The following is a 21,384-nucleotide window of genomic DNA, read 5'->3' as shown; positions in this document are numbered from 1 at the left end:
CATCCAACCATCTCATCCTCTGTCGTCCCCTTCTCCTCCCACCCCCAATCCTACCCAGCATGAGGGTCTTTTCCAATGAGTCAACCCTTCGCATGAGCTGGCCAAAGTATTGGAGCTTCAGCTTCAACATCAGACCTTCCAATGAACACCCAGGACCGATCTCCTTTAGCATGGATTGATTGGATCTCCTTGCAGTCCAAGGGACTCTCAAGAGTCTTCTCCAACACCACAGTTCAAAAGCATCAATTCTTTGGCGCTCAGCTTTCTTAACCGTCCAACTCTCACATCCATACATGACCACTGGAAAAACCATAGCCTTGACTAGACGGACTTTTGTTGGCAAAGTAATGTCTCTGCTTTTGAACATGCTATCTAGGTTGGCCATAACCTTCCTTCCAAGGAGTAAGCGTCTTTTAATTTCATGGCTGCAGTCACCATCAGCAGTGATTCTGGAGCCCAAAAAAGTAAAGTCTGACACTGTTTCCACTGTTTCCCCATCTATTTCCCATGGAGTGATGGGACCAGATGCCATGATCTTAGTTTTCTGAACGTTGAGCTTTAAGCCAACCTTTTCACTCTCCTCCTTCACCTTCATCAAGAGGCCCTTTAGTTCTTCTTCACTTTCTGCCATAAGGGTGGTGTCATCTGCATATCTGAGGTTATTGATATTTCTCCCAGCAATCTTGATTCCAGCTTGTGTTTCTTCCAGCCCAGCATTTCTCATGATGTACTCTGCATATAAGTCAAATAAGCAGGGTGACAATATACAGCCTTGACGTACTCCTTTTCCTATTTGGAACCGGTCTGTTGTTCCATGTCCAGTTCTAACTGTTGCTTCCTGACCTGCATACAGGTTTCTCAAGAGACAGCATTTCTCCAGTGCTGCCCTGCAAATAAATTCTTCAGTACCATTTTTCTAGATTTCATACATATGCGTTGGTGTACGATATTTATCTTTCTCTTTCTGACTTCCTTCAGTCTGTATAATAGGCTCTAGGTTCATCCACCTCATTAGAACTGTTTCAAACTTGTTCTTTTTATGGCTGAGTAATATTCCATTGCACATATATACCACAATTTCTTTACCCATTCATCTGTTGAAGGACATCTAGGTTGCTTCCATGTTCTAGCTATTGTAAATAGTGATGCAATGAAAAATGGGGTACATGGGTCTTTTTCAGTTTTGATTTCCTCAGGGTACATGCCTTGGAGTGACATTGTTGGGTTATATGTTGGGTTTATCCTTAGTTTTTAAGGAATCTCCATAACGTCTTCCATAGCAGCTGGATCAATTTACATTCCCACCACAGTGTACGAGCATTCCCTTTTCTCCACACCCTCTCCAGCATTTATTGTTTGTAGACTTCTTGATGATGGCCAGTCTAACCAGTGTGAGGTGATATCTTATTCTACTTTTGATGTGCGTTTTTCTAATAATGAGTGATGCTGAGCATCTTTTCATGTATATTTCTTAGCCATCTGTTTGTCTTCTTTGGAGAAATGTCTGTTGAGGGCTTTTTCCCACTTTTCGATTGGGTTGATTGTTTTTCTTGTATTCAGTTCTATGGGCTCTTTGTATATATTGGAAAATAATCTTTTGTCCTTTGCTTCTTTTCTATTATTTTCTCCAATCCTCAGGGTTTTCTTTTCACCCTGCTTAGAGTTTCCTTTGCTGTGAAAAAGCTTCTAAATTTAACCAGGTCCCACCTGTTACTGTTGTTTCTATTTCCATTACTCTGGGAAGTGGGTCATAGAGGATCTTGCTTTGATTTATGTCATCAAGTGTGCTGCCTGAGTTTTCCTCTAAGAGTTTGGTATTTTCTGGTCTTACCTTTAGGTCTTAAATCCATTTTGAGTTTATCTTTGGCTATGGTGTTAGGAAGTGTTCTGATTTCATTATTTAACATGTAGCTGTCCAGTTTCCTCAGCACCGTTTATTGAGAGGCTATCTTTCCCTATCATATATTTTTGCCTCCTTTGTCAAAAACAAGGTATCCATAGGCACCTGGATTGATTTATGGGCTTTATATCTTGTTACATTGGTTTATATTTCTGCTTTTGTGCCAGTACCATACTGTCTTGAGGAATGTAGCTTAGTAGTATAATCTGAAGATTGGAAAGTTGATTCCCCACTTCTCTTCTTTTTTCTCAAGATTGCTTTGGCCATTTGGAGTCTTTTTGTGTTTCCATATGAATTGTGAAAATTTTGTTCTAGTTATGTGAAAAATGCCGTTGGTTATTTGATGGGGATCACACTGAATCTGTAGGTTGCATTTGGTAGTATAGTAATTTTCACAATATTGAATCTTCCTACCCAAGAACAGGGAATATCTCTCCACCTATTTATGTCATCTTTGATTTCTTTCATCAGTGTCATAATTTTCTGTGTACAGTTCTTTTGTCTCCTTAGATGAGTGTATTTCCTGGTATTTTATTCTTTTTGTGGCAATGGTAGTGGGCTTTATTCCTTAATTTTCTTTCTGATTTTTCATTGTTAGCATATAGAAATGCAAGTGATTACTGTGTATTGCTTTTGTATCCTTCAATGTTGCCAAATTCACTGATGAGCTCTAGTAATTTTCTGATACTTTCTTTAGGGTTTCCTATGTACAGTATCATCAGCAAACAATGACAGATTTCCTTCTTCTTTCCCAATCTGATTTCCTTTTATTTCTTTTTCTTCCATGATTGCTGTAGCTAGGACTTCCAGAACTATGTGGAATAATAGTGGTGAAAGTGGGCACCCTTATACTGTTCCTGAAAATAGGGGGAATGCTTTCAGTTTTTCACCATTGAGAATAATGTTTGCTATAGGCTTATTATATGTGGCCTTTACTGTGTTGAGGTGGTTCCCTCTATGTCCATTCTGAAGCATTTTAATCATAAATGGGTGCTGAAAAAGGCTTTTTCTTTGCCTGTATTGTGATTACCATATAGTTTTTATCTTTCAGTTTGTTAATATGGTGTTTCATATTGATTGATTTGCATATATTGAAGAATCCTTGCATCCCTGGAATAAGCCAAAGTGATCATGGTGTATGAGCTTTTTAATGTTTTATTTAATTCTGTTTGTTAAAATTTCGTTGAGGATTTTTGCATTTGTGCAGAGTATATTTTGAGAACGCTGGGCTGGAGGAAGCACAAGCTGAAATCAAGATTGTCGAGATTGCCGGGAGAACTATCAATAACTTCAGATATGCAGATGACACCACCCTTATGGTAGAAAGTGAAGAGGAACTTAAAAGCCTCTTGATGAAAGTGAAAAAGGAGAGTGGAAAAGTTGGCTTAAAGCTCAACATTCAGAAAACTAAGATCATGGCTTCCGGCCCCATCACTTCATGGCAAATAGATGGGAAAACAGTGGAAACAGTGTCAGACTTTATTTTTCTGGGCTCCAAAATCACTACAGATGGTGATAGCAGCCATGAAATTAAAAGACACTTACCCCTTGGAAGGGAGGTTATGGCCAACCTAGATAGCATATTAAAAAACAGACATTACTTTGCCAACAAAGGTCTGTCTAGTCAAGACTATGGTTTCTCCAGTGGTCATGTATGGATGTGAGAGTTGGATGGTGAACAAAGCTGAGCACCGCAGAATTGATGCTTTTGAACTGTGGTGTTGGAGAAGACTCTTGAGAGTCTCTTGGACTGCAAGGTGATCCAAGCATTCCATCCTAAAGGAGATCGGTCCTGGGTGTTCATTGGAAGGACTGATGTTGAAGCTGAAACTCCAATACTTTGGCCAACTCATGAGAAAAGCTGACTCATTGGAAAAGACCCTAATGCTGGGAAGGATTGGGGGCAGCAAGAGAAGGGGACGATAGAGGATGAGATGGCTGGATGGCATCACCGACTCGATGGACAAGACTTTGGGTCAATTCCAGGAGCTGGTGATGGACAGGGACGCCTGGCGTGCTGCGATTCATGAGGTCGCAAAGAGTCAGACACGACTGAGCGACTGACCTGAACTTTGTGTTTATTTTCATCACGGATATTGGCCTGTAGTTTTCTTTTTTGTGTGTTGTCTTTGCCCAGTTTTGATATCAGTGGGATAGTGACCTCGTAGATTGAGTTTGGAAGTGTTCCTTTCTCTGCAATTTTTTGAAATAATTTTAGAAGGACAGGAGTTCGCTCTTCTCTAAATGTATGATAGAATTCTGTGAAGACATCTGGGCGTTCATTTTGGGGGAGAGTTTTGATCACAGCTTTAATTTCAGTGCTTGTAATTTGCTTCCTCAAAATATCTATTTCTTCCCAGTTCCATCCTGGAAGATTGAACTTTTCTAAGAATCTGTCCATTTCTTCCAGGTTATCCATTTTATGGTCATATAGTTGTTCATAATAGTCTCTTAGAGTCCTTTATATTTCAGCATCGTCTTTTTTAACCTCTTCTTTTTCACTTTTAATTTTCTTGAGTTGATTCTCATCTCTTCTTATCTTGACGAGTCTGCCTACATGTTTGTCAATTTTGTTTATATTCTCAGAGGACCAGCTTTTAGTTTGATTAATTTTTATTATTGTTTCTTTCATTTCTTTCTCAATTATTTCTGTTCTGACCTTCATGATTTCTTTCCTTCTGCTAATTTTGGCTGTTTTGTTGTTGTTGTTGTTGTTCTTCTTCTTCTTCTTTTTCTAGGTGTTGCAGGGGTAAAGCTAGGCTGCATATTCAATGTTTGCCATTGTTCTTGTTGTTTGCTCCTTAAGGTAGGATTACTTTGCTATAAACTTCCCTCTGAAAACTGCTTTTGCTGCATCTCATACGTTTCGAGTTGTCATGTTTTTACTGTCATTTGTTTATAGAAATATTTTGATTTCTTCAGTAACCTGTTGGTTATTTAGACAAGCATTGTTTAATTTACATGTGTCTCTGTTTCTCACAGGTTTTTTTTTTTTTTGTAATTGATATCTAGTCTCATAGCATTGTGGTCAGAGCAGTTGCCTGAAACAATTTCAATTTTCTCAAATTTACTGAGGTTTAACTTGTGACCCAAGATGCAGTCTATCCTGGAGAATGTTCCATGTGCATTTGAGAAGAAGATGTAGTCTGCACTTGGATGCAATGACCTGAAGATATCAATGAGATTCATCTCATTTAATGTATCATTTAAGACTTGTGTTTCCTTGTTAATTTCTTAGTTCGATGATCAGTCCATTGATATGAGTGGGGTGTTAAAGTCTCCTATTCTTACTGTGTTACTGTCAAGTTCTTCTTTTATGTCGTTTAGTGTTTGTCTTATGTATGGAGTTTGTTCTATGTTGAGTACACATCAATATTTATAATTGTTATGTCTTCCTCTTGTATTGATCCCTTGAGCATTATGCAGAGTCCTTCCTTATCTCTTGTATTGTTCTTTATTTCAAGGTATATTTTGTTTGACATGAGGACTGCTACTCCAGCTTGCTTTTGCTTTCCATTTGCATGGTATATATTTGTCTACCCTCTCACTTTCAGTCTATATAGGTCTTTAGGTCTGAAGTGGTTTTCTTGTGGACAGCATATACTTGGGTCTTTTTGCTTTTTAATCCATTCAGCCAGTTTGTGTCTTTGGTTGGAGTATTTATTCCATTTACATTTAAAGTTATTATCACTATGTATGTTCCTATTGCCATTTTGTTAATTATTTGGGGTTGATTTTGTAGGTCATTTTTCTTCTGTTGTATTTCTTGACTATATAAGTCCCTTTAATGGTTTTTGTAAAGCTGGTTTGGTGGTAATAAATTCTCTTCACTTTTGTTTGTCTGAAAAGCTTTTGGTTTCTCCATCAACTTTTAATGAGATCCTTGCTTGGTAGAGTAAGCTTGTATGTAGATTTTCCCCTTTTGATATTTTAATCTATTCTGCCATTCCTCTCTGGCTTGCAGAGCTTCTGCTGAAAGATCAGCTGCTAAATGTACGGGGTTTCCTTTTTATGTTACTTGTTGTTTTTCCCTTGTTGCATTTAATATTCTTTCTTTGTTTAATCATTGTTAGTTTGATCAGTATGTGTCTTGGCATGTTTCTTCTTGGGTTCATCCTGTATGGGACTCTTCGCCCCTTTTGGGCTTGATTAACTATTTCCTTTTCCTTGTAGGGGAAATTTTCAACTATAATCTCTTCAAAAATGTTCTCATACCCTTTCTTTTTCTCTTTTTCTTCTGGGACGGTATAATTTGAATGTTTATGCGTTTGATGTGGTCCCAGAGGTCTCTGAGACTATCATCAGTTCTTTTCATACTTTTTACTTTATTCCGCTCTTCAGAAGTTACTTCCACCATTTCATCTTCCAGCTGCCTGATTTATTCTTCTGCTTCAGATATTCTGCTATTGATTCCTTCTAGGTATTTTTAATTTCAGTAATTGTGTTCAGTTATTGTGTCTTTGTATATTTGTTCTTTCACTCTTCTAGGTCTTTGTTAACTGATTCTTGTGTTTTCTTCATTTTGTTTTCAAGGGTTTAGATCATCTTACTATCATTATTCTGAATTCTTTTCCAGGTCGTTTGCCTATTTCCTCTTCATTTATTTAGACTTCTATATTTCCAGTCTGTTCATTCATTTGTGCAGTATTTCTCTGCCTTTTCATTTGTTTAACCTTATTGTGTTTGAGATCTCCTTTTCCCAGTCTTCAAGGTTGTATTCTTTCTTCCTTTTGGCTTCTGCTCACCTAAGGTTGGTCTGGTGGTTTGTGTAAGCTTCACATAGAGTGAGATTTGTGCTGAGTTTTCTTCTTTGTTTCTTTGCTTGCTCGCTTGTTTTGATTTGTTTGTTTTTCTTCTGATGGGCAAGGCTGAGTGTGCTGGTAATCCTGTCTGCTGATGACTAGGTTTGTATTTTTGTTTTGTTCATTTTTCAGATAAGCCGTCCTGCACAGGGTGTTACTTGTGGTTGCGTGATGCCAGGTCTTGTGTCAGCTGGTTTCCTTTGTGGGAGTTCTCACTATCTGATACTCCCTGGGGTTAGTTCTCTGATAGTCTAAGGTCTTGGAGTCAGTGCTCTCACGTCAAAGGCTTGATCTCTGGTCAGGAACAAAGATTCCACAAGTGGTTTGTTATGGCACTAAATGAGTTTAGGACAAATACCCAAAAACAACCATCCAAAGATGAACCCCAGGCAAATGGCAGTTACGAAATCAGACAAATAATAAATAATGGAATATAAACATATACATATACACCCATAAACAACATGAAATAATCCAACAAAAATAAAGTACAACAGATTGACACAGTGATCAAAGGAAACCAAAAATTATATCTACCGGTGAAGAACACAACTCTCTAGAGCAGAAACTAGGAAACAAAATTAAAGCAAGGTGCCAAGTGGGGAATAAAGCAATGAAAAAACCAGCAAATATGTTCAGAGGAAAGGAAGGAAAGAAAAGAAAGAAAGGATAGACTTGCAAAGTTAAATAGATGTACATATAGAAGATGTATATACATTAAAGATTAACTGCAAGGGGAAAGGACAGTAGAAAAAATCAAATGAAGGCATAAATGTGGAAATAGCAATAATAGGTTTAAAGAAATTAAAATTTGAAAAAAGAGAAAAGGAAGAGGAAAGAAAAGAAAAAAAAAAGGAAAAAATAGAACAGTGGAAGCCCAACGAAGACTCAGCATTTATAACAACAATGAAAACTGTGATTTAAAAAAGAAATTAAAAAGCTTAATTAGATTTCATGGTGCCATTAACATTGATGACTACAGCAGAGTGGCAGGGGAGGAAAAAGAAAAAAAAATCCAAAACAAACTACAGATAAGTCAATGCATAAGAATAATAAGTTTCTTTCTTGAGTCACTGCTGTCAGGGTCCTTTCCTTTACTGGGAGCCACAGTTCACCTCATCTCCCTAGAATACTCTCCAACTCTGTGCTAGTCTTTGGACCTGATGTGAGGGAAGCTCAGATTCTAATCTGGTCCTACTCCTGTGTGTGCTTGCCTCCAGTATCTACAGCTATCAAAAGTAGTGTGTTTTCTTTTGTGGGAGCTCTCAATGTTCCTTTTATATAGTAGTAGTGTTTTCTTGAGTCACTGCTGTCGGGGTCCTTTCCTTTACTGGGAGCCACAGTTCACCTCATCTCCCTAGAATACTCTCCAACTCTGTGCTAGTCTTTGGACCTGATGTGAGGGAAGCTCAGATTCTAATCTGGTCCTACTCCTGTGTGTGCTTGCCTCCAGTATCTACAGCTATCAAAAGTAGTGTGTTTTCTTTTGTGGGAGCTCTCAATGTTCCTTTTATATAGTAGTAGTGTTTTCTTGAGTCACTGCTGTCGGGGTCCTTTCCTTTACTGGGAGCCACAGTTCACCTCATCTCCCTAGAATACTCTCCAACTCTGTGCTAGTCTTTGGACCTGATGTGAGGGAAGCTCAGATTCTAATCTGGTCCTACTCCCGTGTGTTCTTGCCTCCAGTATCTACAGCTATCAAAAGTAGTGTGTTTTCTTTTGTGGGAGCTCTCAATGCTCCTTTTATATAATCTGTGGACACAGAACCTACCTAGTTGATCACATGGATTTAATCTGCAGCTTGTACAGCTGGTGGGAAGGATTTGGGTCTTCTTCCTTACCCACAGTGCCCCTGGGTTCCAATTTTGGTTTTAAACATCTATTTCTGCTTTATTGACTATGCCAAAGCCTTTGACTGTGTGGATCACAATAAACTGTGGACAATTCTGAAAGAGATGGGCATACCAGACCATCTGACCTGTCTCTTGAGAAACCTGTATGCAGGTCAGGAAGCAACAGTTAGAACTGGACATGGAACAACAGACTGGTTCCAAATAGGAAAAGGAGTACGTCAAGGCTGTATATTGTCACCCTACTTATTTGACTTATATGCAGAGTACATCATGAGAAATCCTGGGCTGGAAGAAACACAAGCTGGAATCAAGATTGCCGGGAGAAATATCAATAACCTCAGATATGCGGATGACACCACCCTTATGGCAGAAAGTGAAGAAGAACTAAAGAGCCTCTTGATGAAGGTGAAGGAGGAGAGTGAAAAAGTTGGCTTAAAGCTCAACGTTCAGAAAACTAAGATCATGGCATCTGGTCCCATCACTCCATGGGAAATAGATGGGGAAACAGTGGAAACAGTGTCAGACTTTACTTTTTTGGGCTCCAGAATCACTGCTGATGGTGACTGCAGCCATGAAATTAAAAGACACTTACTCCTTGGAAGGAAGGTTATGGCCAACCTAGATAGCATGGTTAAAAGCAGAGACATTACTTTGCCAACAAAAGTCCGTCTAGTCAAGACTATGGTTTTTCCAGTGGTCATGTATGGATGTGAAAGTTGGACGGTGAAGAAAGCTGAGCGCCGCAGAATTGATGCTTTTGAACTGTGGTGTTGGAGAAGACTCTTGAGAGTTTCTTGGACTGCAAGGAGATCCAATCAATCCATCCTAAAAGAGATCAATCCTGGGTGTTCATTGGAAGGTCTGATGTTGAAGCTGAAGCTCCAATACTTTGGCCAGCTCATGCGAAGGGTTGACTCATTGGAAAAGACCCTAATGCTGGGTAGGATTGGGGGCGGGAGGAGAAGGGGACGACAGAGGATGAGATGGTTGGATGGCATCACCGACTCGATGAACATGGGTTTGGGTAGACTCCGGGAGTTGGTGATGGACAGAGAGGCCTGGCGTGCTGCAATTCATGGGGTCGCAGAGAGTCGGACACGACTGAGGGACTGAACTGAACTGAACTTGTGTGTGCGTCATCCACTGGGGTTTGCTTCTGAGGCTGCCTTGGAAGATTTGGGTCTGACCCAGTGAGGGCAAGGGGCAGAGGTGGTACAGCTGCTTGGATCACAGGGCTTCTGGCAGCAACAGGTATTCAGAGGAGTTGGCAGATAGGGCAGCAGGCAATACCGTGCTCTAGAAGGGTATGGTAACCACACTCCAGTATTGGCTAACACACTCCAGTATTCTTGCCTGGAGAACCCCCCTGACGGAGAAGCCAGGCAGGCCTCAGTCCACATGATCACAAAGAGTTGGACACGACCTAAACGACCCCACGTGCATTGATGAAAGACATTTTTTTTTTTTTTTTGCCTGTGGCAGTTCTACCCCAGTGAGGGATGAGCATGAAGGTGGTGCAGCTGCTTGGGTCACAGGGACCCTGGTAGTGCCAAGTGTGCAGGAACATGGACTGCCTCAGCTGCAGGAGTTATGACCATATCAGAGTCTGTTTTTGAGCCTCTGGTAGCTGCTGATCAGAATGCCTCTTTGGCTAGTCTTTCTTCATAGCCTCACCCATTCAGCCACTTAGAGAGCTCCCTTGCCTGGTGTCCTTCCCTGTTGTTAGCACATCAGGCACGTAGAGGGGACTCCCTGGCTCGGGTCCTACTCTGTAGTTTGGCACATCAGTCACTTAAAGGAGCACCCTGGGTAGGGTCTACTCTGTATTTAAGTGTGTCAGGTCCTTGATGGGCCACAGTCTTTATTATTCAGCTGCCTACACTGGCATGTGGGGAGAGAGAGGCTAAAGTGATGGCTCCACCCCCTACACAAGACTCAGTAGTATTGCCTTGCTTCCATGCTTGCCTGCTTTTCCTCCACAGGCATTTCCAACCACGATCTCCTGCCTCACATCCCTGCAGTCCATCTCTCCACAGTTAATAACAGTTAATCCCTCACCCTGGGATGGCTTCACAACCCCTAAGCTCAGGCTCCCAGCTATGTGCCTTCTAGGGCATCTGCATCCATGTCTGGGGTATGTATGGCCGCAGCAAGGACTATCTGTTTCTCATTTCATTTAGGCTGCCACAGATCAGTTGTTTCACTCTCAGACTTGAACACTTCTCAGTTACACCACCCTCTGAGGGCAGGTTCATTCCTAGTAACACTCCTGTGTTTCCCCCTAGTTCCCTTGTCCTACTGAGTTTTGGTGGTTCTAGTTATTCTGTTCTGCGGGTCCGGTACTCCTGTCCACTCTCAGCTGGTGTTCTGAATGCACTTATGTATCTGCAGGTGTATCCCTGATGTATTCATGAAGAGAGATGTACTCCACATCCATGTACTCCTCTGCCATCTTTTTCTCTCATCATTGTAGATTTGATTTGAATTTCTCTAATAATGAGTGAGGCTGAGCATCTTTTCATGTGTTTATAAGCCATATATGTGTCTTCTCACCCTGCTTACTTAACTTATATGCAGAGTACATCATGAGAAACGCTGGGCTGGAAGAAACACAAGCTGGAATCAAGATTGCCGGGAGAAATATCAATAACCTCAGATATGCAGATGACACCACCCTTATGGCAGAAAGCAAAGAAGAACTAAAGAGCCTCTTGATGAAAGTGAAAGAAGAGAGTGAAAATGTTGGAGAGCTCAGAGAATCAGCTGGTGCTTAGGCCTGCATTTCAGGCCCCAACTTCTTATCCAAGACCCACTGAGTTGCAGGAGAACATGGCAACCTATGTCCTGGAGGAAAGAAAATGTGGAGGAGAGTCTGGATCATTTTGCCTACTCTCTGCCACCACCATCTTCTCCACAGTGGGCCACAGAGTGGAGCTAACCTGACAATACACAGTGATCATCCGGAAGACAAAGTTATTCTGCAAGAGTCATGTGATCCTAGAGAAATTCTTGTGACTGTGCTGTTCTCCCATGATTCTGGGTAACGTGTAGAACAAGCTCTTTTGAGGCCTGTTTCCAGATAAACTGTGTTCTCTGCCCCTTTTCTACTCAAACTTGTTCTGTCAGTCTTCCTCCCTGACATTCAAATTGATTATGCAGCTAAGCAAGTCTTCATCTTGGTCACTGACCCTGTCGAACACCATGGGGTGGTTCATTCTGCTTTAGGTCAAGGAGTTTTGGGAATCTGAGAGTGAAAACCTAGATGCAGAAAGAGTATGTCTGGGAAGTCACTATGCTGTGAGGTAGGTTGTCTCCCAGATCTCTGCATTTGCACAGTCTTTGACCCCACAATTCCAGGCCTTCACCAAGGGCTGTCTTAGAGCCCGTGAGATTTTATATACAGATTTAGTGGGATGGGGTGAATGTGTTTCCTGATGCATTCTTATCTCCGCCAGCTAAAAGCTGTCACTGGCCACCTGCCTCTACAAGGACTGTGTCCCTGGTGAGTGCAACTAAACTGCTGCTTAAACACATCCAAAAGGCATTCAGGGTGGAGATCAAGTATGAGGAACTCTGTGCTCTGGGAAGAACTGGCAGAACCAGCCTTTAGATGGTGACATACTTTCAGAAAAAAGTTTTATTTCCCTCCCCTCTGATGAAGCCACTTGCTTAACAAAAATTCATCCTGATTTACATTTCTCTGAAGATGAATGTTTACAAGATGTCCTAAGTAGTCTCTGGGCCACACAGATAACTGAAGTTGAAGTAGAGTTGTGACTGAGGACAGAACCTGTGTGCATAACCTGGAAAAATAATAAGCCATTTACATCAGTAGCTCAGTCAATAGCCTCTCTCTAGAGATGCAGAGGGATGAATTAACCTTACGATAGAGCTTCTCTCACAGCAGATATACTAGGGTGTACTTCCCCACCCTGTAACACTGCTGTCTTGTCAGTAAAGAGAGAAGGATAATTTGATTAATACAGCAATCTAATCAGATCTATCAAATTGTACAAGACCAAAGGCCACAAACTGTTTGCCAACTCCTCCTCACCCTTTTGACCTTAGCCTAGAAATTTTAGCTTCCCTTGGGCTCAGCTGGTAAAGAATCTGCCTGTAGTACAGGACACCTGGGTTTGACTCCTAGGTTGGGAAGATCCCCTGGAGAAGGGAAAAGCTACCCACTCCAGTAGTCCAGTGAGGAGAATTCCATGGACTGTACAGTCCAGGAGGTCACAAACAGTTGGACATGACTGAGTGACTCATTTTCTTTTCTCAGCAAGGTTATGAGTTCTCCTCAAAATTTTGTCAAGTTCTCAAGGCCACTATACACCCTGTAGCATTCACCCTGGGCTCCATGCTTACCTAGTGGGTTGATGCCCTTTTACTTGGAGCTAAACTAATCAGGTTGTGCTTATACCCTCCCTCATTCTCTTAAGAATACATGTATGAGGCCAGGTAGCCCCAAGATCTAAGCTTCAATATGTGCAAACAACTGTTACTTGCCTGAGACGTGAGATGTCAGAGAATGTTCAGAGAGTCACCCGTACTATCAGCTGGTATCTGTCCATAATACTTCGTCTCCTCCAATACTAATAGTCTTTTTACAACCCATTGGTACTCTTATTAACTTTGACTTTTTCAATACAAAGAGTACAATCCAAACTGTTAACTTATGCCAGGTTACCACTGCCTGACAAAATTGGTCTGACTGATAGTCATGCTGGCCTCTAGACACTGGCTAAAGAACCTGGAGTATTCTTTGTTCCTACAGATGTGAACATTTGATGGTCTAAATATGGGAGATGAATGAAGAAGTTATGGAACCCACAGCTAAGAAAATGTTCCTGTGATTCTTTTTCTGCTGAGTTGATGGATCTTGGATAACCTCTGTGGAAGTTCAAGAACTGTCCCTTGTACAAATGAAAACGGTCCCTTTACTGTGAAAACAAACTTGATACTAGGCCTATCCCTAGTGACACCCCAGGACCGTGGTACACTTAAGAGTGTACCACAAATGGCACTTCAAATCTTTGAAAAGGACTGTAAGTGACTGCAGTAGGCTATATATAAACTGCATCTGGGTGAAACAGTGCAAAAAGTTAGACGCACTTGGCCACAGAGCTGGCAATGGCAGAGTTCAGACCTCCTATACCAACTCTTTTGCAACCCATTCTGCTCTCACGGGAGCACATGGACAATGGAGGCATAGGGATGCTTGCATTAACAATGACAAAGATCAAGGAATACACCAGACCCTGGAGATAACAGGTTCCATTCTATCCTTGTCTACCAACCACACTGGTCTTTTTCAGCTGGGGGCAATGATGTATATAGAGTGCCCCTCTGAATGGTCAGGACCATGGGGACTTGGGTAACTGAGTCCTTCTGCCACCCTAAATTCCAGTCAAATTAGAAAACCTGGCTCCTTTGCTCATGTATCTCTGCCCCATAAATGTCTCAGCGGGGAAATCATAGACAGTCCACACTATATCAGAACTCTTAATTTCCTTTCAGTTTTCAGGATCTTATTCCCCGTCTTTGGAGACTGTAAATTAGAAAAGCCATCTTCTCTCTCTCCATATTAGTGGAAGAAGAGTTCAGTTCTTTTTCCCTATGCAAACTTAGAAAAAGCTTCAGCCACAAGTTAACAGCCTAGCCTCAGTCATCCTCGAATAGACTTGCTTTGAGCATCCTGACTCCTCATCCTAGAAAAGCTTGTGAATCGTTTCACTAAAACTGCTGCTTCTATGTAAATCAAATGAGGAAAATGATGCACAACTTATGGAAAGTGAAGAAAACACTTTTGTCAGGTAAAGCAAAGCCGTTTTATTGGACTCACGTACCCCCAGGAATGCAGAGCTGTTTCAATAGGGTTTGCGAAGGTGTACTTTGACTTGACTTGTTCTTTTCAGTTCCTTCATCTTCATTCTAGCCTACATTCTTGTCTCTCTCTGCAGATCTCTTAACACTGAGCTACTGACCCAGTTTTGCTCTCCACAGCCTCCAACTTAGCTTTGAGTTTGCGAAACTGCCAGGGAAGTTGCAGAGGTGGACACTCTTGGGGCTCATAGCAGGCTTCTCAAGACATACCTTACTGGCATGTTGACTGTTTTGAATAAAGCCAGCCTGGGAAATGGTCAATGAGGTAAAATGATTAAAAAGAAAAATAAAAATATTACAGCCCCCTGCCTCCCTCTGCATGTGGGAAATGAATTCATATGATGTTACCATCCCTATGGCACGAGCCTAGAAATGATCCTTGTCCCCATCCCGGCTTAGCCCCTCTCGGCCGCCGCCCCCGGCTCCCGGCCCCCGGCCCGGCCTAGCTCCTCTCGGCCATGCTTCTGCGCCGAGACGTCGCAGCCGCCTCGCTTCTGGTTAGATAAACAAAGTCCTTGTCCCCAGAGTTAGGGAATTCAAGGGTAAGAAAGCTACATAAACAAACTCTTATAGTTGTCTATGAATGTACTTTTCCAAGCACACGCTTCTTTGTTTGTGAAAACTGCAAATAAATATCTGTCCAAAAATCATACAGAGTCCTCTTTCATCTTGCCTAGGGGTTAGATATTTTTTTTCCCGGTTTCTGGAGAAGACATTAGTTTCTTCTCATGATTGGAGAGCTGTATATTTTATCTTTATTAAAGATAAAATCATATAGATTGAGCATGCTTTGGTCACTTCAGGCATCCCGTTTCCTTGAGACCTCTGTGTGCATGAATTAAATTCGTTGATTTTTCCTGTCTCCATGCAAGGTTACGTGAGTGGGTTGCCATTGCCATTGGAGGAGGATCCCACAGACAAGGGAGCCTGGTGGTCTATCTTCCAAGTGGTCACAAAGAGTCATGCATGACTGAAGCGGCTTAGCACACAAAATATCACTTTAACTGATGGCTAATATATATTGTACACCTGTGCTTTTCATATTTGCCCATTTACATGCACAGAAAACCATTGGGTACAGTACACCTTAAAAAATATCTGGTTCTATGCTTTTATTTATGGAAAATAGGATTACTAATTCATCTGCTTTGTTGTTAAGTCCACTCAGATTTTCCCACTTTTTAAATTGTTTCAGCCAGTCTGTTCTTATAGCAATTTGACTGTGTCACACAACTTAACTTCTCTTAGCATAAATATTTGTCCAAAGTACCTAACAACCTTCTTTATTTAGTATGATTTCATAGCAAGACCATCTTATTTGTTCTCCTTTCAGTAACTGATTCTCTTCCCCTTCTGTTTGTTCAGTTTACCTACTTTTCCCCCCATTCTTATTAACTTTGTTTTTTCAACTTTTGTTCTCTTCTTTCTCTGTTTATTTTATTGCATTTCAATTCTAAACTTGATTACTTTCTTCTTTCACCTTTCTTTGGGGTTAGATTCCAGGCCCAAAGTTTCTCAAGGAGATATTAGCTTCTTCTCTTGATTGGAGAGCTATATATATTTATCTTTATTAAACAGAAATGCACTGGGTTCTTATTGTGTATTGAGAAGTTCATTAAAGGATGGTGCCTCGGATGACACTGTGTTTTACTGAGTTCGTTGTAGTAAAATAAGAAATCACATTGGTAACATCAGCATTTTGCTACTGAAGCTCAGTCTGGACAGGTATTTTACAGCCTTATTATAAAATCATGTTCTCAAATGGAGGTTTCTCTGGTACCTGGGTATATCATAATCCATAACTAATTTTATATGACTATGGAAAAGAGGCAGTAAATTCAGATGGTGAAGTATCCACCTGAAGTAAGGGACCTGACTTCCATCACTAGGTCAGGAAGATCCCCTGGAGTAGGGCATGGCAACCCATTCCCATATTATTGTCTGGAGAATCCCATCAACAGAGGAGGCTGGTGGGTTACAGTCCATAGGGTTGCAAAGAGTCGGAGACAATAGGGAGTAATTCTTTTAGTTTCATGGAAAAGGTGTATTAATAAATTTTATAGTAATCTTTAAACTTAACAGTGTTTACTCCTAGAGAACACTAACTTTTCTGTAGCAAGTTTTTACACAATACTGACTACATAATATATCTTATTTCTATACACCTAGTATTTCAAATTTCATAACTGACTGAACATATGAGAGTGCTGCTGTCATCATAGTTGTATAAAAAGAGGTCAGTGAGGCATTCGTCCATAGCGAAGTATTCAGTTCAAGAGTGAGGAACGGAAATCAGCCAGCTGAAGCCACAGACGTGAAATTTTAGGCTGTTATAGTATGTCCTCTAGTCTTTTCCATTCTATGGTTCTCCTCTATTTCTTTGCACTGGCCACTGAGGAAGGCTCTCTTATCCCTCCTTACTCTTCTTCGGAACACCACATTCAAATGGGCATATCTTTCCTTTTCGCCTTTGCCTTTTGCTTCTCCTCTTTTCTCAGCTATTTGTAAGGTCTCCTCAGACAACCATGTTGACTTTTTTGCATTTATTTTTCTTGGGGGTAGTCTCAATCACTGCCTCCTGTACCATGTGATGAATCTCCGTCCATAGTTCTTCAGGCACTCTGTCTATCAGTGAATCTGTTTTGTCACTTTGACTGTATAATCATAACAGATTTGATTTAGGTCATACCTGAATGGTCTAGTGGTTTTCTCTACTTTCTTCAATTTCAGTCTGAATTTTCAAATAAGGAGTTAATAATCCGAATGAGAATCAACTCCAGGTCTTGTTTTTGCTGACTGTCTAGAGCTTCTCCATCATCAGCTGCACAGGATACAATCAATCCGATTTTGGAATTGACCATCTGGTGATGTTCGTGTGTAGAGTCATCACTTGTGTTGTTGGGGGAGGGTGTTTTCTATGACCAGTGTGTTCTCTTGGCAAAACTCATGTTAGCATTTGCCTGTTCCATTTTGTACTCCAAGGCCAAAATTTCCTGTTGCTCCAGATATCTCTTCACTTCCTACTTTGGCATTCCAGTCCTCTATGATGAAAAGGACATTTTTCTTTTAGTTTCTTTTTCGGTCAACTTCAGCTTCTTCAGCTTTACTGGTTGAGGGATAGACCTGGATTACCATGATGATGAACAGTTTGCCTTGGAAATGAACAGAGATCATTCTGTCATTTTTGAGACTGCACCCAAGTACTGCATTTCAGATTCTTTTGTTGACTAGGAGGGCTACTCCATTTCTTCTATGGGGATTATGGCCCACAGTAGTAGATACAATGGTCATCTATATTAAATTCGCCCATCCCAGTCCATTTCACTTCACTGATTCCTAACGAGACGATGTTCACTCTTGCCATCTCGCTTGACAGCTTTCAATTTACCTTGATTCATGGACCTAACATTGCAGGTTCCTAGGCAATATTGTTCTGTACAGAATCGGACTTTATTTCTCTCACCAGTCACATTTACAGCTGGATGTTGCTTTCCCTTTGGCTCCATCTCTTCGTTCTTTCTGGATGTATTGCTCCACTCTTTTCCAGTAGCATATTGGTCACCCTATGACCTGGGGAGTTATTCTTTCAGTATCCCATGTTTTTGCCTTTTCATACTGTTCATGGGGTTCTCAAGGCAAGAATGCTGAAGTGGTTTGTCCTTCCCTTCTCCAGTGGGCCACATTTTTTCAGAACTCTCCACCGAGACCCGACTATCTTGGATGGCCCTACACAGACGGCATGGCTCATAGTTTCATTAGTTGCACAAGGCTGTGGTCCACGTAATCAGTTTGGTTAGTATGCTGTGATTATGGTTTTAATTCTGTCTGCCCTCTGATGGTGAAGGATAAGAAGCTTATGAAAGCTTCTTGATGGGAGATACTGACTTTGGGGGAAACTGGGTCTTGTCCTGATGGGTGGGTCAGGCTCAGTAAACCTTTAATCCAATTTTCTGTTGATGAGCAGAGCTGTTATCCAAACTGTGGTAGGGGTAAAGAAGATAGCATCCTCCTTCAAAAGGGCTTTTGCAGGCACTCTTGTATTCAGTGCCCCTGACCATTCAGGAGGACACTGTTCACCCACGCCTCCACCAGAGACTCCAGGACACTCACAGGGGAATGCAGCTCAGTCTCTTGTGGGGACACTGTTCCTTTCCCCTGGCTCCCAGTGCACACAGTGTTTTGTTTGTGCCCTCCAAGAGTCTATTTCCCCAGTCCTGTGGAAGATCTGTAATCAACTTCCACTGGCCTCCAAAGTCAAAGGGTTTCTCAGTTCCTTTGTCAGATCTCCAGGTAGGGAAATCTGTTATGGGTCCTAGAACTTTCTTAACAGTGTGATAATTTCTTTGGTATACTTGTTCTTCAGTTTATGGGTCATCTGCTCAGTGACTCAATGGGGGATAATGGATACCTCCTCCAAGAGGGCTTATGCTACATGTTCCGTGAACCTGGTCTGCTGCACCCAGAGCCCCTGCCCCCGCAGCAGGCCACTGCTGATCCAGTCCTAAAAGGAGGCCCTCAAACACTCAAAGTCAGGACTGGCTCATTCTCTGTGGGGTCTCTGGCTTTTGGTGCACACAAAGTTTGTTTGAACCCTCTGAGCATCTCTAGTGGGCATGGGATTTGATTCTAAAGGCAATTCTGTCCCCCCTACCAACTTGCTGGGGCGTGTCTTTTGCCCTTGGATGTGTGGTATCTATTTTTGATGGGATCCAACATTCTCCTCCGATGGTTATTCAGCAGAGTTGTTATTTTGGAGTTCTCACAGGAGAAGATGAGTATAGGTCCTTCTACTCTGCCCTCTTGAGAGAATGGTACTGCCCTTAAGCAATGTCCTAGGCATGGTCATTGATAAAGAATCCAATACACAGCAGAAAATCAAGAAGACAATTCAGGAGACAGTTTCACTCACATCCCAGATCAAATTCAAGGGAAGCTGAGAAGCTCACTGTCCTTGTGGTAGCCCACATTTATGGAGAAGCACTGTGGGTAGTGTCGACTAGTAGCCACCATGTGTTGGGTCCTCTGGATGACCTTCAGTAACAAGTCTTCACTCAGTGCCCTAATGCCGCTGGGGTGCCAGAGACCCACACGCCAGGTCTTTCCTATGGGAAAGACTAGTGGTCTCTTCAGGAAAACTAGAGATGCCAAGGGGAGATTTCATGCAAAGTTGGGCACAAAAAAAAGACAGAAGTGGTTTGGACCTAACAGAATCAGAAGATATTAAGGAGAGATGGCAAGAATATGCAGAAAAACTACACAAAAAAGATCTTAATGGCCCAGATAACCACGAGGGTGTGATCACTCACTTAGAGCCAGACATCCTGGAGTGTGAAGTCAAGTGAGCCTTAAGAAGCATCACTATGAGCAAAGCTAGTGGAGGCAATGGAATTCCCCAGCTGAGCTATTTCAAATCCTGGCTATGATGCTGTAATAATACTGTACTCAATATGCCAGAAAATTTGGAAAACTCAGCAGAGGACTGCAAAAGGTCAGTTTTCATTCCAATCTCAAAGAAAGGCAATGCCAAAGAATGTTGAAACTACTGCACAATTGCACTCACCTCACACACTAGCAAAGTACTGCTCAAAAATCTCCAAGCCAGCCTTCAACAGTATGGAGACCAAGACTTCCAGATATTCAAGCTGGATATTTAAAAAGGCAGAGGAACAAGAGATCAATCACCACCATCCGTTGGATCATACACAAAGAAAGAGAGTCTCAGAAATCATCTATTTCTGCTTTATTGCCTATCTCAAAGCTTTTGATTGTGCAGATCATGACAAACTGTGGAAAATTCTTACAGGGATGGAAATACTAGTCCACTGTACCTGCCTCCTGAGAAATCTGCATGCAGGTCAGGGCGCAACACTTACAACTGGACATGAAACAGTGGACTGGTTCCAAAGTGGGAAAGGAGAACGTCAGAGCTGTATACTGTCACCCTGCTTATTTAACCTTCATGCCGAGTACATCACGGAAAAGCCAGGCTGGATGATGCACATGCTAGAGTCAAGATGGCCATGAGAAATTTCAACAACCTAGGTATGCAGATGGCATCATCCTTATGGCAGAAAGTGAAGAGGAACTGAAGAGCCTCCTGATGAGAGTGAAAGAAGAGACTGAAAAAAGCTGGCTTAAAACTCAACACAACAAATTAAGATCATGACACCCAGTCTCATCTCTTCTTGACAAATAGTTGGGGAAACAAGAGGTACAGTGGGAGACTTTATCTTCTTGGACTCCAAAATCACTGCAGATGGTGACTGCAACCATGAAATTAAAATACACGTGCTCTTTGGAAGAACAGCTATGACCAACCTAGACAGCATATTAAAAGGAGACATTATTTGGGGAGGAAGGTCTACTCAGAACTACGGTTTCTCCGGTAGTCATGAACAGATGTGAGCACTAGACCAGAGAAAGCTGAGAATCCAAGAATTGATGCTTTTAAACTGCGGTGTTGAAGAAGACTCTTGAGAGTTCCTTGGACTGCAAGGAGCTCAAACCAGTCAATCCTGAAGGAAATCAGTCCTGAATTTTCATTCGAAGAACTGATGTTGAAGCTTAATCTCCAATACTTTGGCCACCTGAGTTAACAACTGCCTCATTGGAAAAGACCGTGATGTTGGGAAAGACTGAAGGCAGGAGACAAAGAGGAGGATAGAGGATGAGATGGTTGTATGGCATCACTGACTGGATGGCCATAAGTTTGCCAGAACTGGGGGAGTTGCTGATGGACAGGGAAGCCTGGCATGCTGCAGTCCACAGGGTATCAAGGAGCCTAACACGACTGGGAATGAACTGAACTGAAAGTATGTGTTGCTAGAAGAAGAAGAAGAAGAAGAAGAAAAGCAGCTATGGGAAAGGTTACTTCTTTAAGATTTCTGTTTCCACCCAAATACACTGAACTCCCGGGTTCCTGAACTTTCTCTATTTCTTGCTTTGA

The 21,384-nt window shown here is 41.7% G+C and overlaps 1 protein-coding gene across 1 annotated transcript in view; it reads right to left on the bottom strand.

Moving 5' to 3' along the window:
* Positions 1-19,448, bottom strand: part of LOC145537702 (uncharacterized) — a 46,130-nt gene extending 26,682 nt beyond the window's left edge. The window contains exon 1 of the mRNA XM_081568551.1: positions 19,385-19,448. Coding sequence (XP_081424677.1) covers positions 19,385-19,448 — 64 coding nt within the window. The remainder of the gene's footprint in view (positions 1-19,384) is intronic.
* Between the last annotated feature and the right edge of the window lie 1,936 nt (positions 19,449-21,384).

The sequence above is a fragment of the Giraffa tippelskirchi genome, chromosome Y, assembly GCF_054371585.1.
Source record: "Giraffa tippelskirchi isolate mGirTip1 chromosome Y, T2T-mGirTip1v1.2.pri, whole genome shotgun sequence".
NCBI lineage: Eukaryota > Metazoa > Chordata > Mammalia > Artiodactyla > Giraffidae > Giraffa > Giraffa tippelskirchi.
Note: the sequence above shows the minus strand (reverse complement) of the source record. Positions and strands in the feature narration are given on the sequence as shown.